At 42.3% G+C, this 19,062-nt stretch overlaps 1 protein-coding gene and 1 long non-coding RNA gene across 5 annotated transcripts in view; one reads left to right on the top strand and one right to left on the bottom strand.

Moving 5' to 3' along the window:
* LOC310826321 overlaps positions 1-15,436 on the top strand; it is a 33,841-nt gene extending 18,405 nt beyond the window's left edge. For 2 of the 4 annotated variants that reach the window (XR_014555741.1, XR_014555742.1), the window contains exons 3-5: positions 4,569-4,663; positions 11,070-11,231; positions 13,344-15,436. This is a non-coding gene — a long non-coding RNA (uncharacterized lncRNA). Of the gene's footprint in view, positions 1-4,568; positions 4,664-9,433; positions 9,515-11,069; positions 11,232-13,343 lie in introns of those variants that run through there. The other 2 variants (XR_014555743.1, XR_014555740.1) reach the window with 2 other exon arrangements.
* The window catches only part of CACNA2D4 (calcium voltage-gated channel auxiliary subunit alpha2delta 4), a 166,092-nt gene that overhangs the window by 92,911 nt on the left and 54,119 nt on the right, over positions 1-19,062 (bottom strand). Inside the window, exons 18-24 of the mRNA XM_083700047.1 lie at positions 17,999-18,070; positions 12,888-12,949; positions 11,486-11,553; positions 10,786-10,831; positions 9,427-9,524; positions 6,975-7,068; positions 4,918-5,013 (exon numbers count right to left, since the gene is read on the bottom strand). Of these exons, the coding sequence (XP_083556173.1) occupies positions 4,918-5,013; positions 6,975-7,068; positions 9,427-9,524; positions 10,786-10,831; positions 11,486-11,553; positions 12,888-12,949; positions 17,999-18,070 (536 nt within the window). The remainder of the gene's footprint in view (positions 1-4,917; positions 5,014-6,974; positions 7,069-9,426; positions 9,525-10,785; positions 10,832-11,485; positions 11,554-12,887; positions 12,950-17,998; positions 18,071-19,062) is intronic.

Below are 19,062 nucleotides of genomic sequence, written 5' to 3'. Positions count from 1 at the left end.
GTGGTAGGTCTTAGGAAAGCCTTCCTGGAAATAAGAAAACCTTAGTAATTACTACCAGACAGTAATTTCCTCTTCTTGGGCAAGGTCCTTGAGTGGCTGCAGGACAGAACCAGGCTCTCTTGGATGACCTGCATGACCTCTGTAGGGAGAGGCAGGGAGAGTGTGTCCCCGTTAATTCTCTTTGAATTCTCAGAGGCTTTTGATACCATAGACCATGGTATTCTTCTGGAGTAGCTGACTGAGTTCAGAGTGGGCAGCTCTACTTGCGATGGTTCCAGTCCTACTTGGATGATTATTTTCAGAGGGTAGTGTTGGGAGGATATTGTTTGGTCCCATGCAGCCTTTAGTGCAGAGTTCACGAAGGTTCAAGGTTCACTTCTACATGAAACTACTGAGTGGGATTATCCAGAATTTTGCAGTATGATAGCCATTTCTGTCTGAGGACCATCAACACAGCAAATTTCCCTAATCCAAAACACCAAACCAGCATGTAGGCAGTTGTATACACTGGGATGCAATGTGGTGCAGGGCAGGCTGAAATTTGGCTGGAGTCTGCTCCATATAGGAGACACATGGGATGCCACATTATTAGATGTGGTCCGTTGTTCTCTGCCTACTGCTGGTGCAGTAAGTCTTATTTCTGCATTTAGATTGTGCCCATCCAGCAACAGCCCAAGCAAGCGGATTAGACTGAAAGTAAAGCTTTTTTGTAAAATGGTAAACCTAGCAAAAATAAAATAAAATAAAAGCAACCACTGCATATATCTCATGTGGTACTAGACCTCAGTCTACCAGAATCTAAGCCCCTTGGGCTGAAAGTCCAAATTGTAATACTTTTGCCCCACCAGATGGAGCTGTTGTCCACACCAAAACAGCCGGGTTGTTCACGGGCAATGTGTAAAGGGTAAGAATGCAGACAAGATGATTAGTTGTTTTTCAGTTCAACAGGGCTGAATTGGAGTTAAGCCTGACACACAGAGACAAAACCAAAGCATGGAGGTTGCATCAAGTGCTGCTTTGCAGAGCATGCTCCACTGTACAAGACGTTTGTAAATTCTTGCAGTGTAGATGTGTAGATTTTTCGCCGCACCATTGGTAACCATTGCCCAAAAGCAAGCCATTGAAATGGGAGCAGTGGAAACTCCTTGTATCCACCTGGCAAATACATAAATGCAAACCGATTGCCACAATGGAGTACTCTCCATGCAGTTGCATTCTGAGTGGCAAGCACACTGCTTATTCAGGTTCCATTCATCTACACATATACATGCCCTAGAGAGATAACAACATAATTAATCACCCTGCTAGATCAGACCAATAGCCCATCTAGACCAGCTTCCTGCTCTCATAGTAGCCTAACAGATGCCTAGAAGCAGGACCTTAGTGTAACAGCACTTTCCTCCTGTGGGTTCCAGGAATTGGTTTTCAGAAGCATACTGCCACGGACCATGCAGGCAGAGCATAGCCATCCTGGCTAATTACCATTTATAGCCTTATCCTCCATGGATATGTCTAAATAAAGTCTAACCCTCATTTCAAGCCATCCACCTTGCTGGCCATCACTGCCTACCTGCAGTGGGATTGAATTCTATAGGTTAACTATGTGGTGTGTCGTCCCACATTCAGCTTCAATGGATGGCTTTGAGTTCTAGTGTTATGAGAGGGAGAAAAATTGTTCTCTGTCCACTTTCTCTGAAACATGCATAATTTTATATGCTTCCATCATGCTGCCTCTTACTCGCCTTTTCTCTAAACTGAAAAGTCCCAAGTGTTGTAATTTTTGCTCATAGAGATGTGTGCTGCTGCCACATATGTGCCTCCTAAGCAGGTTCTTTCTTCTGATTTTTTAAAAAAACGTATCAGGATATTGAGCAAGGCCACTAAATTCCACGTGCATAAATTTAGAAAAGGCACTGCAAAGAGGGACATCTCCTGTCCCAGCCAGGATGTCTGGTCATTTCATGTGAGAGCAGCTGTAGCAATATCTGTTACCCGAGGCATCCGGTTACTAACAACTGCACCATGCATGTACTAACAGATATTGCCACAAGCAAGTGGAAGGGATCTGGTTATGAGAGTATCATAGCAGCAGCAGGTGTCACATGTTAGCTCAGGAAGGTAGTGTTACTTCAGACAATGGATGTAGCAAGAACACACTGAGAGGCTACACTGTGCATCCTTTCACTAAGGGAACAAGGCTGGCGATTTGAACCAACAGGTTGCCAATTATTTCCTTGTGGCCTTTGGCAAAACATTATTTTGGGGGAAAAGACTGATGCTGAAAATAAAGCATGCCTGGAAGACATGCTCTTGGACACAAAGACTCAGTTTCCCTTGTTCTGAGTCAAGTGCTCCTGTGGTCCCTATTCACCAGGTATAATACCTATTTTCTGCTGCCAAATCACTGCCCTTGTTTGCCCTGTGTTGCCTTTCAGAGTGGCCTTTAAAAGTATTTGTTAGCGGGCAGCATTGCAATTCTTCAAGCGTTAGCATCTTTCCCAGTGTATCTAGATGTGGGGACAGAGGCATCTTGACTCTAACCACGCCTGCATGTAAATGAGCACAGACAGCAATGTGTCTTGTAAACTACAGGGTGTTGATGACAACTGTATTTTTGAACCGTTAAGCAGGATACCTTGTAGGAGAAGGAAAATCCAGGTTCACATCCCTCTCCAGCTATGAAACTATGAAATGGGTAGCCTGGACCAGTCACCATATTATAATAGTGTTAGCTAGGATCTTGGAGGCCATGTAGCCCAAACCCCTGCTCTGTGCAGGTTCTGAAATGGAAGATGCAAGTCAGAGCCAGCCACCTATAAGGCAACAACCTCGGGCAGCATGACCCACAGGGGTCTCCAAGGAATGTATCACCTGCCACTGCAGCAGCAGTAGCAACAATAGCTGCAGCACAATCCTTGGAGGCCAGATCTGATGCCTCCTCAGCAGCACTCCCACGCCACCTCTACAGTGGCCTCTCGGCGAATAGGAGGCTCTGCTGGTCTCCTCCCACCCCTAGGAAGGAAACGTTGGGGGATGTCCTCTGGGTCTTCTGGGTTCTGCACCCACCCAGTATAATTCAGAGCAGACCCCTTTTCCTCCCATGACTGCCTTTGATTCCCACTTCAAAAGTCTGCTAATGTTGATTTACTTCCCCCCCTTGTTCCTGGTGTAGATCTTCACTCACCCCTTTTTCCCTGGCCAAGGTGTGTGTGCCATTTTGGGGTTTATCTTGCTTCCCTGCAATTTCCAGCATCTACCTATTAGTTTTAGTCCTGCCCTCTGAAGCAACAGAGAACAAGCCTGCTCCATCTTCCACGTGACAGTCCTTCAGATATTTGAAGAGAGTATCTATCCTGTCTCCCCTAAATCTTCCACTCTCCAGGCTAAACAGGACACAGTACACCAAACTATCGGCCTGACCATCTACTAAACTGGACACAATACACCAGACTATCAGTGATTCTCCCTTCACAGGGGTTTACACTTCACAGCTAACTTTACAGGGTTATTTCTAGGGTAAATAAGGGAGCAACCTCTTATGCTGCCCGGGATAGGAGGATAGAAATATAACAACAACAGGCAAGTATATCTCCCACAGTCACACATATATCTGCTACTGCAGACTAAATAAAGACAGAAGCTGGAGGACCACCTTCAACAATGTCAAAAATGTGAAAAGGCCTTTAAGCACTGACTTTTGGATGGCAAAGCGGGATGTTATACAGAGTGTCTTTATTTTTGTCTGTGAGATGACAGAAGGTATCCACTGTGTAGAGCAAAGATTAACATATAAAGTGCTGCTCTGAACAGAGGTACACTCATCCTGGCACTCTGAAATGGCTAGTCTAACATAGCCTTGGCTTTGGATTGAGGAAGGAGCCACAAGTGTGGCTCTCATTTGTTCTCATTCCTCGCATTAGGGGGACCCACCTGTCTGGTGTTTTATTGTGGGTGTATTCTGCAACAACAGTGCATTAGTGCTGCATTTATTCTGCTTTCTTTTAATTGAGGGGCTATAGCACAACAAAAGTGGGACAAAAACTCCCCAGAACATTTGTGGTTTGAAAAGTTATGAGGTTTCAGCAGGATGTTACAGGATATGCACTGACTGGGAATGAAGCAGTATTGACCGCCCCAAAACAATTGAAACTTCAAACAGTATTAAAAGTGGAATTGTGTATGACTGCACTGATAGCAACATCAGCACAAATAAACATGAATATGCAATAAAAAGAACATCTAGAGTAGCCCTAGGTAGGGATGTGAAAGCCCAACCATTGGTTGGATCAAGACAAGTGTGTTTGTCAGCCCACACAATTTCCTGCGCACTACAGAGGGGGATGAGAAGGAGTCCTAATGTTTGAAACAGGCTCTGGGGCCAAGCAATAGTCAGCCCTGAATCAAAATGAAGCCTGACATTTGGGGGACATTTACACATTTCAAAAGTGATCTCAGATTAGTCTGAAGGGGAAGGCAAGGATTCCTCAGACTGGTTTTCTAATAAGTAAAATCAACAAACACGCAGCAAAGTAGTGACTGGGTTTTAGGTTGGCTCCTAATTTTTCCAGGGAGATCGCAACCATCTGCTGCTAGACTCTCTAGATCAATGTACATCATGTTTGCTGGTTTTATGCATCCTGAAATCAACCCCAAAAGCCATGTGGTAAGTCAATATAAGGAAACTTTTATCAGTTTGTAAATTGATATCCTTTGGAGTTCAATATTTGCAAAAGATTAAGTAGCAGGATTTGACAATGACAGGAGGAGTTGTTGAGAGGAAAGGAATGGTTATTATACTTCCTGTGCATTTGCTGAATGATCACTCCAAGTACATTCATTCTGATTTCAGTCGTCCTAAGCTACACTGAGGGGCAATGGAGGAGGAATGTCTCTGAGATATGCATCCGGAGGACTCACCTGTTAGAAAGTTTTTCAGTTCCAACATAGAGAGCACTCCTCATAAGACCAGCCCGAGTTCCCATAAAGGCCATATCCACCCCTCCTTCAGCCTCACTGTTGGATGCAGTTGCACAGAAAGAGAGAGACAAAGATATATAGCATTAGGTTTCTGCAGAACCAGTTCAATATACTTTGCACCAAACAACCTGAGGTTAGTGGGGCATAGAATACAGGCTTTGCATACAAAAGACCCTAGGTTCAGTTCCCACCATCTCCAGGAAGAGCTGGGAAAGGCTGTTCTCTGAAGGCCTGAAGAATAGCTGCCAGTTAGTGCAGACAATACTGTGCTGGATGGACTCATCTGACTCAGCATAAGGCAGTTTCCAATGTTCCTATGCGATAACCGCACACATGTCACCACCATCACCACTTTCCAGTGTTACAGAGGGTGATGGGATTCTATTCTTGGCCTGCGGAACTGCAACCTTCATATTTTCTTTCTGTAAGAAATCATTCCCTATGAGGAAAAGCTAACTCTCCACCCCCATTATTCAGCCTGTTCACTGAGGTCCAGCTCCAAAGGCCTGTTGGCAGTTTCCTCACTGCAAGAAGTGAAGTTACAGAGAACCAGGTGGAGGGCCTTCTGAGTTGCGGCACCCGCCCTGTGGAATGTCCTCCCATCAAATGTCAAACAGATAAATAACTACATAATTTTCTGAAGACTGACAGGAAAGATCAGATACTTAAGAGACCAAAAGTTCATCGAGGACTGGGGGAAATTTGTGGAATATCTGGAACATATAAGTGAGGGACAGATAACGCTAGTGGGATTTAAAGAAGCACTGTGAAAGTTTAAGAAATATTGTCTAAAGGGAATAGAAAGAAAGATATAAATAATGTCAATATAAAATTAAGAAATGCGTAATTTAAATAAAAACTATGGATGATTTACGGAAAAGCTGGAGGAAGTCCTGAAAAGGAATAAGTTGTGAAAATCTGATGTGAAACTAATATGTTTTTTGTTTTTTGTTGATGTAATTTAATAAAAATTCATTTGCGTGGCAAGTTCCCTCCCACATAGAAAATGAAGACACAGGACACGTAATTAAGGTTAATGGGCGTAAATGGCCACAACTTTATTGATTACAGAACTGAAGGTATTGGCCTTAGGCATTGGCTCCTAACAACTACCCGGCATGGTGACCGGGAAGGGTTGAACACTAACCGTGGGGGTCCTGTTGAAGTACGCCAACTAGGACCCCACAGGTGTCACCGCTCGTGGGCGTGCCGGTGGCCCTTACCTTACTAGGTCTCGGACAAGGCAACGCCCCCGGAGTCCTCTACCGGACTACCCTTTTTCTTGGGGGAAGGTGATGGCATTTCCTCCCCCCCCCATCCATTTGCATAACAATTGACCCCTGCCAATGCCTAACTGCCAACTACCGTGAAAGTTGTGACGTTTGCTATGAGGTAGGCGAAAAAACCAAAAGGCTGAAAATTTGCCAACTTGGAAAAATTCCTACCAGGCCCCTTGCGGCGACCAACCGAAGTCCATAGCAAGGTCAAATCTGCCTAATCTGAGGGTGGGTGGGATGGGAAAATCTCTCGGCTGCCGAGGAGTGAAGAGGGCGGTCCCGGGGCGTGCCTGGCCTTTAATACCATTAGGCCACGCCTCCCCAGCCCGCCGATTGGCGGGCAGGGGGAAAGGCACGCCCGGGGATTCCCTCGATCTCGCGGGGGGCTGAAATCCAGCCCGCAACCCCCTCTCCTCCCCGAGGCTCGGAAATGGCTTTAAAAAAAATAATAATAATTTTCTGAAGACATCTGAAGGCAGCCCTGTATCGGGAAGTTTCTAATGTTTGGTGTTTTGCTGTGCTTTTATTATGCTGGAAACTGCCTAGGGTGGCTGGGGCAACCCAGTCAGATAGGTGGGGTATAAGATGGTAATAATAATAATAATAATAATAATAATAATGGGCCCCACATAGAGCACATTAAAGTAGTCTAGCCTGGATTCAGCAAGAACATGTTTAGATGTGGCAAAACCTGCCTTAAATTTTGAAGCATGCACTTACTCAGACAGGTTGAGTGCTAATGTTGTCCAGTAGGCTTCCATGGGTGCTGTTACTACAGCATCAAACAGCACCTCTTGAACTAATTCTTCATCGCCTGGGCATGAGAATGAAGAGAGAGAAAGGAGAAAGACCAAGTGCAAAGACTAAGTAAGGTTTTATGACACTTTGAATACCTTCTTTTGTTATATGTGTGTACATTTATCGACCCTAATGCATGGTTTGCATGCATGGTCTTTTCCTAATTTTATGCTAGGATCTACGGATCTATATTTATTCACCATTTGTAGAATTTCGTACAAAGCACCCGCAAACTATCTCATATATTAACATTTCCCAAATAGAAAAATCTCTTTTTTCATATTAATGTTGGTACCCTAAACAAATTTGCTAAGAAGGAGCACTGATTTCTTTATGAAGATCTGCATCCAGATAAATATGTTTTGACCATCAGCCTTAATTAAAATTTTGATATAAGAATCTATATTTTTTAAACCTGCAGTCTCTAGATACTGCTAAAATGCAAGTTTTTTTCCTGAGGAGAGTAGCAAGTGTCTTCACCTCTCAGCAAGAGTGCTAATGCTCAGTTCTTTCCATTTCTCAATTTTCTAGTCTTTAGTTTAGTTACCTCTTTCTTTTTAAAATCTTTTTCAGCTGAAGTAAGTCACACAAAACAATACAATAAAATAAAAATAATTTAAATACGAAAAAGTAATGCAGTACAGATAAAAGAGACTTATTTAGCTCTCCACATTTTGCAGCAATTTTTACAATCATCGTGAAAATTCACCAGCATTTTAATGGAAAATTCTCCTTAAAACACATTTTTATATGCAGTTTGATTAACGTAGACATTTTTGCAAACAATCTCCACTAATATCATGCATTTTATATTTTATTTTCACTAATATATTCATTTTTAATGCACACTTTCTCCCAATATATGCATGTTTAAAAACTGCAAGATTCGGTTAGCATATTGATTAAGAAAGTATAAATTTGATAGATTTGGCTTTAGAATTCTAATTTAGAATTCCACACCATCTCAAGAGTACCATATTGGATGTCCTTGTCTGGCTCAAACAAACAGGTGGCTTAATTCAGAGTAACTTTCTTCTTGTTAATGAGGCATATTTACCTCCCAAGTCCTACTTCATTCAAGCTACTGGAGAGAGGTTTGCTCTCCAGAACATCCTTGCCTAGAAAAGGCAGGCTACTGGGCTGGTAGGCTGAAGCTAGATGAAGAAATCATAACTGAGTGGTACAGGTTCTGTCTTCCATACAGAGGGTTCTGGGTTCAATCCCTGGCATCTCCAAGTAGGTCTACCTGAGACCCTGGAAACCCACTGCCAGTGAGCACACACAGTACTGAGTTAGGTGGACCTTTGGTCTGACTCAGTATGAGGCAGCTTCCTATGTTCCTATGAAGGAGGCAGATGTGACAGTGGGAGACAAAGGTTAAGTTAATACATAAGGAGAGACAGATACATTGATAGTTGCTAGCAATCAAAGCCATGATAACCGAAAGCTCAACTTTCATTTTCAGTGAGCAGCATGCCTCTGACTAACCGAACAAAGCTGGGAGATTAATGAGAAGAGGTGGATGTCGCCATCTGCCTAGGCATGGGCTGAACCTGCCAGTTCCAATTTGCAGTTAATTTGAAAACCAAGGCAGGGTCAGAATTAATTATGAGTAGGCAGTGGTGCCATACTGATTACATCGTCAGCATACAGTGGGGGCACATAAACCTCACAGCATGTTGTACCCTGGACAGCAGGAATCCTCAGGTGAGACAGAAAAGGGGGGAATGTGGAAGAAGACGTGGCAGGACTGTGGCTCTCCATCATACAAAGATTTTGGATGTGGCACACAGGTTAAACATCTTGACTGCCCCAGTGCTTCATTCATGCTTAATGCTTTTGTACTCCACTTCTGCAATTATGGGATCTGACCTCTCTTGAATAGCGACAATGTCACACATAGATGAAGTAACTTGCTATCATACGTAGGGATGGTAGAGAAATTAATTTCATTTTGCATTTAAAGCCAAACCTACCTAATCAACGCATTCTGAAACAATACATGAACCATCCTTTGAAAGTCACACTTTTGCAAATGTTGCAGTGCATTTCTCCAGCCATGAATACTGTAGCCATATACTGGAGTGTGCATAAAAATGCACTTATTAGTAAAAATAATATTTAAAAAGGCATATTATGGAAACTTGCTTTGTAAAAGTATATACTGAGGCAAAATTGCATACAAAATGTGTTCCATTAGAATGTTGATGAATCTTCATGAGGACTTTTTAAAAAAATGGAAATCTGGAGACCTGAACTTAAGAGCAGAAAAACAAGAAACTGAGAGAAACTGAAATTGGCAGATTCTCCCATCCCTAATCATAATAAGGCTTCTCGTTAGGATGTATTCCAGGAGTAATATTTCAGAACTCACATTCCAGGTCAGCTTCTTCTCCTGTGAGAAAACGGATCACGGCCTCTAACTGACTCAGCTTCCTGTGATCTGGATCAATATCTGTAATGCAATAAATCCTAGAAAGAAAGAGACCAAAAATGTGATTCAGAAGTTCCTTTGGACAACTTTTCTGCACTCATAAGAGGTGTCCTGGCAAATCTGCATGCTTGGGATGGAGCTCAAACCTCAGTTGGAACAACTCCCATGATCTCTGATCTCCAGTATATACTTAAGAAATGAAGACAGTTGCCATGGCTAAGACCTGTCAGCTCCGGACCCAAATGTCCACTACTCACAGTAATGGAGACCCTAGGCCCTAGGGCATGGGTAGGCAAACTAAGGCCCAGGGGCTGGATTCGGCCCAATCGCCTTCTAAATCTGGCCCGCAGACGATCCAGGAATCAGAATGTTCTTACATGAGTAGAATGTGCCCTTTTATTTAAAATGCATCTTTGGGTTATTTGTGGGGCACAGGAATTTGTTCACATTTTCCCCCCAAAATCTAGTCCAGTCCCCCACAAGGTCTGAGGGACAGTGGACCGGCCCCCTGCTGAAAAAGTTTGCTGACCCCAGCCTTAGGGCATATTCTGTGACTGAAAAATTGGACCAGAAAGTAACATCAAAACCATCCTTTGCACCATATCAGTGCATCAGGAACAAAGAATATTACTTGGTTTCTAGGTCTATGCACTTGCTCAAGATGCATCACTGCATAGATATCTGGAAGCAAAGGCAAGAACTTGAATCAAATTGCTCCAAAAATATAGCTCTGCACTTCAGCTACAAATTATATCCATGCTAAGTGGGTGCAGCTCAACAATCAATCATTTGAGGATATCAGTGATGGAGCTGGATTAGGGCTACTGTAGAGAATGTTTTGATAAGAATAAAAGATTCCCGAGAAAACGTAGTTCTAATTTAAGGGGGGGGTGGAGTTGTGCAGTTTGTTTATTTAGCATCTAGGAAAGTTAGGCTCCTCACAAAAAGTTTAAAATAACACAGTGCAGTTATTTCATGGGATCCACATTGTTCCTCAGGATACAGACTTACATAAACAAATGCTGCTGCCTGAAGACAGGGCATTGGTTCATACAGGGCAGCAGGCAAAAATAATTCCTTTTCTCCGACACTGCTAAGATCCTTTAACTGGAGATTCCAGGGACTGAACACAAGACCTTCTGCATGCAAAAATGTCACCTGCCACTGAGCTTTGGCCCCTTAGATGCCAGGACCATGTTTTCTCAAGGCCTTCAATGTAAAGTCCCCAAAGCCAAGCAGCAGCTTGTCTCCTTCCCAGGTCCCCCCCCCCCCCCAATTAGAAGAATTCCTGCCACTTACCATTCATTGGCTAAAGTCAAGTCTGGCTGCAGCAGATCATGTAAACCTGAAACCAAAAAGCAAATGGTGCAATAAAGACTCATTTATTCACAGTCTTATGAATTCCTCTGTATGCTCAACATGTTGTTTGTTGTATCCTGTGTTTCCCCCAGGAATTGAAATGGGAGGGTGAATTTTCAGGGAGTGAAGATAAGACCCCTAGAACTCAGTGAATGTGAGCTCAGGCTGTGGGGGTCTTTAAATTATTTTCCCTCTTTAGATCACAACCCGTTTCCTGTTTATAGGTCATCCTGTTTGAATCACATGGTTTAGATGTGTTATAAAACCATGGGTTCTAAAATTCCACATTCTGAGAAAGGGATGTGGCCCAGGAAAGGTCCTGGGGGTCAGACAGAGAGTCCAGGAAGACCATATCCCACTCCCAGGCCTTAAGTTCCTCACTACAGGTACATATGAACCAGTTTTTATTTGGGTAGATTGGGGAATGTGTTCCCATAATATGTATTTCAGGGATTTAATTAATAGGCTTCTATTGCCAAGCTCCTGATTCAAAACGGGAAACAAATATTTAGGAGATGTGGCAGTGTTGTGTGGCAAAGGAAAGAACAGTTTGAGATATGAACCCAGCTGTGTTAAAACAAGGCAATGTTCCATCAGTTCTCCTTGTGATTGCTTGATGAAACTATGCCATTCATCCTACCTTCTTCCACTGAAGTGTCCCCAAGCAGGATGTATTCACCATGCCCTCGCGATAGAACGACTCCCAGACTGTGGATGAAGAGATGAAAGAGAAAATGTTTTCCAGCAAGGAGACTTGCAAAGGCCTGTATTGTGTGGTGGAGCTACTACTGTAATAAACACCAACTTACTTGCACTGAAAATTTCTCCTCATTTACACATTGCTGAATTAACATTCTAAAATGTCAAACTTGGATTTTGATAGCGTAAGTTGAATGCTGCCATGAAAAACTGATTTTTAAGTAGTGAATCATCACTTAAATTGAACTCTCATTACTGAAACATACATTGTGAAATTCCAAATTACAGGAATGCAACTAACCAGTAAAAGAACTCTAAGGCTAGAAAGGACCTGAGAATGAACTAAGTCCTTAAAAGTAACAGCATATGGTGCAGGCCTTCTAGGAATGTAGCACTTTGGGACGTCATTGGGAGAATATATGACCAAGTGAGGCCAGCAACAAAGTGTTGCAGGATAGAGTAATTCTGCTCAAGACAGCCATCAACCCCCATTTCCAGGATACTCTATTTCATAACCTACCCAGTTTTCCATCCCTACTTCCCACCTTAGGTCAGTTAGTATTTTGTGGCCACTGGTCACACCCACTCTTCATTGGGCTATTTCCAATCCTTAACGCTTAAAAAAATATATGTTTTGTACTTCTCCAAACTTGGTTTCCCCAAGCCTGCAGCTGCCTCCCTCTGGTGTGTGGATGATGCCAGTTTGACTGCAATCAGAGTTGGATGTATATATTTATGTTCTCCTTTATCAAAGTCCTGCTGTTCATTGAAATATATGAAGTGTCCGTCTCTCTGAGGCCCAGGCTTTCATTTTAAATAAAGGGAGTGCATGTTATCTTCCACCTATATTTGGTATAGTCCAGGAAGGGCTATAGTACATGATATATCTGAACATGTAATTCGGTCCTAAAGCAGGTCTTCCTCAGATTAACCTCACCATTGAGACTACCGTGTGCTTAATTAAAAGCAATCTAGATGTCTCCACAAGTGAGCCAAGGCAAGTGGTCTGACTGTGCAGATGTCTCCCACCTCCTTGCCCATATAAACATGGACAATGCTTATTAAAATGAGATGTGCTGTAGATGAAGTCCACCCAGCTATCAAGTGCTGCATTTTAGATGCCCTTTTCTTTTATTCCAGAGGTGCAGAGGTAAGTTGTAGTCACTTTTTAAAGTTCTTAAATTAGTATAAATCAAGAGGTAGGAAACCGGGGACCCTCCAGATGTGGTTGGATCAACCCCCATGGGCATAACCAGTGGTCAGGGACAGTGGGAGCTGCAGTGCAGCAACATCTGGAAAGCCACATGTTTCCAACCCTTGCTCTAAGGGACCAACCCACTCACCTAAAGGGTGTGCCGCTGATATCAGTAAAGAAATAGTCATTAGTGAGGAAGAGAACCCGTTTCTGGAAAAGAAGAGAGAGAGAGAAATCACAACCAGAAGTGTAGTTTTGTCTCTTAAATGTGACCACTGGTCATGTCCAAATAGCGGCTGCATTTCAACAAGGGTAGTCAGGATCTCTCCAAAGGTCCTGCTCCGTCACCTAAAGAGTGTTGTCTTCTTATTGGAGGAATTTAGAAGCAGGATTATTTTATTGGGTGTTGCTTTTTTGGAACACCAGACAGGAGCCATTCCATACATGCATTAAAGAATCTTAAGACAAGGACAACCCCCTGGTTAAAGAAAACTTAAGTCATATGGATTAGAAGTGATTAATTAATTTGGTATACCTAAATTGAAAAACAAAAACAACTAAATAGTATTGAAGAAAAACACAAACATATTTCACTTTTTTTTAGGTGATGCACCAACAGGTCGCAGCAGGTAGCACCTGAGAAGCACTTCTCCCACTGTCACAACACTAGAATTGCTGAAAGTTGGAAGATTCAGGACAGAAAAAAATAAAGTACATTGAAGGGATTGTGACAGTTTAGTTCATGAGATCTACTTTGGGAGAGAAGCAGAATCCTTCCAGTAGATCTCATTGCAGCAGTGACTCTAATGAGTTATTAAATCCATATAACCTTGCTCCAGGACTAGAGGCATCCACACCAACTGCCATGGGAAGCCCTCAGACCTCCAGTTAAGCCGCCCTGCGTCAAATGCTTGCCCCTTTGCTAACTCGCAGGTTGATGTTCTTGCGGGCCCTTTCCAAGTAGGATTATCTGTGACAGTGAGGTCTCAAAACTGTTGCCAGCTTGCTCAGACTTCTCTTGCAGGTGCACACTAGCGACACAATATGTGCTGGAGGCGGACAGGATTAGAACGCAAAGACCACCGACAGCAAAATCAGTGGGCAGATTGCTCCAGCCCTGCTTCAGTACACCTCAAGTGTTGCAAAACCCTCCAAAGAGCCTTATCTGTGCCAGACCTGCCATAACTCAACAGATGGGCTAGATGGAGTTACCAAAGGGATTGGAGACATGGGAGAGAAGGTAGCAGAGCAGGAGGATCAGAGTCTCTGTCCTTGTAGCTCACTTCCACTATCACTGCAGTCACATGAGACTGTCTCTCTCTCCTCTCTCTCCACCATTGCCCCTCCTCCTGCCCGTTAAGCACTAATCCTCAGTGTACTGGAAATCCATCTGGCACAATGACAGCAGGCATCGAGGGGGATCGAGGCAGAACTGTCCATGCATCACAAAGATAGATTGCTGGCTGCCAGCTGAGCATTTCAAAAATATCTTGGCTGACTTCATTAACTGGCCAAGCATGGACAGCCCAACAGCCCTGAAGGTTAGTGTGTTGGCTGCCCAGAATCAGGTGGCTTCCCTATGTTCAGCCCGCAGGGCAGGGGAAGGAAAATGCCTACCTCAACTTATAACTGTGAAAGATTCAAGGCTTCCCTCTGTGTGTCCGATTCTTATTCCTTTTATTGCATTTGGGTCACTTTTAATATTTTACTCTGGGATTCCTACCCTGCCATAAAAACATATTGGTCCATCACTTTTTACAAAACGCCTCACAGCGACTTACAAAATATTAACATACAGAACTTACCAAACACTTAAAATCCATTAACAGAGAATAAAGCATAAGAATAATAAAAGTGTTCAGCCACCCATAAGCATAAAAAGGACAAATTCTAGTCCACTAAAACCAGGCAAGAATCATTCCACATTAGGATACACTTGTGAAGTGTAATAGATGCCAGGATTGAAACAGGGCTTTCCCACCTCATTCCTGCAGCTCCTTCCAGCTCCTGAAAAGCCACTTGGTAATTCCTCTGGCATAGTGTGGGATGTGTATGTGTTCGGGGTGGGGGTGAATCCCAAAATGAGACACACACCCTTTATGCAAGTGGAAGTGCCTTCTTTTCACACAAGGGGCTGCCTTGTGTTCAGGTCAGTATTTCTTAGCATAGTCTCCTACCTCACAAGGTTATTGCAAAGATAAAATAGGACAGGAAGAGAAGTCATTATATTTAAAGTAAGAGAAAACAGTAAAAAAAAAGTAGGGAAATGAGAGAAAATGAAAAATGACTGATAAAAATAGGCACTATTAAACATTTTGTATTAAGAAATATCCATTTGAATTGCTGAGAGAAAATTATACCGCAGTTTTATTTTAAGGGGGGGGAGTAAGTAATAAAATATTTGTTTTTAAAAAGCATTTCTGAGTAACTCTTCTGCCAGACACAAAAAGTGACAAGAAACTCTCGACTATAGCAGGACATGATACAGTGCAGGGGTGCCTGTGAAAGAAACGGATAAAACTTGATTTCATCAGATTTTCCCCACTCTCCCAGTTTCCTTTTCCCTGTTGTTTTTGTCTGAGTACTGATGTTAACTGGTAAAGTACATGAACTCTATATCACGCACACAGATTTACACAAAGGAGTCTTGCAATCTCAATTCCAATATTTAATTAATAAACGCTAAGGGATAAGTGAGCTATTTTGTGTAACTTGAAAGTCGACTGAAAGTCTGTGAGCACAGAACAAGGGCAAGCAATGTGTTAATGTGTGTGTGTGTGTGTGTGTGTGTGTGTGTGTGTGTGTGTGGAAAAGGAAGAAGGTGAGAAAAGGCATGGAATAAGCTCCCATGGGACCTTTCTTTGCTAACCTTTAAAATGCTTTTTCATTGTGCTCTGAGAGAAAGAGAAAAATATACCGTTAGCTAATTGAATTTATGGCGGATCCAAAAGCTGAAAGAATTGCATTGCCAACCTGCATAAGAAAAATATATAGGAGCTATAAAAAGGCTAGTAAAACTGGGTAAAGACAATTGGTCTATTAATAATAATAATAATAATAATAATTATTATTATTATTATTTCCCACCTTTCCCCCCCCCAATGAGCTCAAGGTGGCATACATTGCTCTTCCCCCTCCTCATTTAATCCCCACAACAACCCTGTGAGGAAAGTTAGGCTGAGAGGCACTAACTGGCCCAAGGTCATCCAGTGAGCTTTGTGGCTGAGTGAGATTCGAACCCTGGTCTCCCAGGTCCTGGTCTGACACTTTAACCACTGCACTTAGCTTTCAGGAGAGTTGAAGGTATCTTAAACAATGGCTGATGTATGGACTGCCTCCACAGCAGATCTCAGGTCATAAGAATATTAATCTGGGGTGAAATGTTCTGTCAAGAGGTTTAACCAGAGGCGGCAGTAGGGCACACACACCCGGCAAAAAAGCATGTGTGTGGCAGTGGTGGACACTGGGCCTTTAAATTCCAGCAGTGCCCTGTGTGACACCAAAATTTGGCACACCCACCCACCTTCTTGCCTTCCATTGTTCATCAGTGTTGTGGCACCCAGATTAAGGGAAGTAATAGTACTGCCACTCTATTCTGTCTTGGTCAGACCACACCTGGAATACTATGTACAATTCTGGGCGCCACAATTTAAGAAGGATACTGACAAGTTGGAATGTGTGCAGAGGATGGCATCCAAGATGACAAAGGGTCTGGAAACCAAGCCTGATGAGGAACAATTGAGGGAAGTGGGTATGTTTGGCCTGGATATGAGGAGACTGAGAGGAGATATGACAGCCATCTTCAAATATTTAAAGGGCTGTCACACAGAAGATGGAGCAAGCTTGATTTCTCCTGTTCTGGAGGGAAGGACTCAAACCAATGGCTTCTAGTTAAAAGAAAGGAGATTCCGACTAAATGTATTTCTGACAGTAAGAGCTATTTGACAGTGGAACAGATTCCCTGGGGAGGTTGTGGACTCTCCTTCATTGGAGATTTTTAAGTAGAGGAAGGATAGCCATCTGTCATCTGCAGGGGGTTGGAGTAGATGACCCTTGGGGTCCCTTCCAACTCTACAATTCTAGGATTCTATAACATTAGCTAAATATTTTTGACACTGACTGGCAGCAGCTCTCATGAATTACAATGTTCTGTGTTTATGCGTCTGTAATACTTTAGTATAATTATGTTACGTAATGTAAATTACAGCTTATTAAGAAATAAGCAAGTCCCACAACTATTGTGTATCTCAAGGTTAAAATGGGCAGAAAAGGGCGAAAGAAACATGCAGGCTGCTGGGGAAAAAAAAATATTCAAAACAAAATCCATAATAAGACAGAAAACTCTAAGGAGCAATAACAGGAAAAGACATGATGGTAGGTAAGGGATAACTAATTAGGTTCCTCTAAAATGTCATAAGGCAATTAGAAATGAAACATTGTATTGCACCCAGGGAGCTTCATGACAAATAACTACAGCAATACAAATTTGCAAGAAATGATTCAATTTCACACAAAAACTGCGGTTCTGCCTCCTGAATAATTCTAAGTAGGATTTGAAAGAAGTATTGCAAAGAACAAAATTATGTTAATTAGTAAAGTAATGTAAAGCTGGAAACACCCTCAAAAGTTCACTTAGTTTGACTGCCCTGCACTGGAGCAGGCTTCCATTTCCCTGGGGTCATAATGTTCTGCAGGTCCTTTGTGAAGTAGAAAACAGAAGGAGGGCCATGGTAAATTTTTCATTAGCAAATTTTGAAATTAATGTAAGTGATGCACAGATACAGAGTCAAAAGAAATCAAACTGCATAATATTGTGTAGTGATTGAAGGACATGTTACATAGAAGCTTGAAGACATAGGCCCTGATAGATCTCCTTTGGAAGTGCATAGCAACATGTCAGGTAGACTGGGACACATGACTTTTCAAAAACAGCCATTGTTGCTTCTTTGTCCCAGTAACCCTGGGAGCATAATCTTATTTGCTCCCAATTCAGTCTTCTTTATTCCACCAACTTTTGGAGAACTTTCTCAGTAACATTTTGGTTGGTTGGTAAAGACTGTGGCTATAGGATTCATTTTAGGTAAATCTTCAGGGTTTTTTTTAAAAAAAGAGTTTAAATTTGTGACTTTTATGTATTTTTTTTAATACTTGTTTTGAACTGTACATTTATTGCTACGTTTATGATTTTATGTGAATTTGCTTTAATTCTGTGCAATTGTTCCAAATGCAGGGTACCAAAAGAAGAAATTATATACTCACCCCTTTATCTACAGGCACCTTCACATCCATTGAGAGGTCACCTGTTTCCCCATTGATCATTGCTGTTCGTAGCTGCAGAAGGGAACAGATTTGAATTAGTGCCTCCAGCCAGGATTGCGGTCATCTGCTTTAAAGTGGCCTGCAATAGGCAGGAGCCTTTGACATAAGCTTTTCTTTTCTCCCCCTTTTAGAAGCACATCTTTAGCTAAGCATAGCGGACAGCAGGTTAGGATGAGATAATTTTATTGATCTCAGACATCCTGGGATTCAATTATCACTTTACAACATCTGATTACTTCAATTAAGCATGGGATCTGTATCCATCAGGGCTGATTCATACTTTAAGCAGCAGTTGTGTTTGCCAAGTGCACTGCTGTCTGCTGTGAACAGGTGAAGGGCAGCAAGGGGACACAAGCCTTGATGTACTTTTTTGCCAAAAGAACTCCTCTGATCACACATTTTAACATGAGTACCTTATTATATATCAAGACTGTTGATCTACCTAGCCCAGAAATCTCTATTCTGAATGTAGGTGGCAATCTAACACCAAGCGCATATATTCTTTTACTGGAGAGGCCAGGGACCCAACTTCTAACCCATGTAAAGGACTTTGGCCTGGCTTATTCTCAAGAGTATAAACTCAAATATACTAAGATATGAACTAAATCTCAATTTTGGATCTTTTCAGGTATCCTTTGCATGCTACAACTTTCGGAGGTTATCCACACATCATCATCATCATCATCATTATTATTAGAATTAGAATTAATATACCACTCTATACCAGGAGGTCTCAGGGCAGTTCACAGAACAATATCAAAATATAAAACCACAAAATATATAATCAAAACAAAAACAACAACCCAATAACTCCTCCCCCCAAAAAATAATAATTAAAAGGGCATAGGATGTCAATCAAATCAAAAAGGGCCTGGTTAAAAAGGAATGCTTTTTCCTGGTGCCTAAAGGTGTATAATGAAGGCACCCGGCAAACTTCCCTAGAGAGAACATTCCCGCTCTTTCCAGGCATAGGTCCACACTTTAAAGCTCCATGCCCAAGCATT

This window comes from Podarcis gaigeae (genome assembly GCF_964106915.1).
Source record: "Podarcis gaigeae genome assembly, chromosome: 10".
In the NCBI taxonomy this organism is placed as follows: domain Eukaryota; kingdom Metazoa; phylum Chordata; class Lepidosauria; order Squamata; family Lacertidae; genus Podarcis; species Podarcis gaigeae.
Note: the sequence above shows the minus strand (reverse complement) of the source record. Positions and strands in the feature narration are given on the sequence as shown.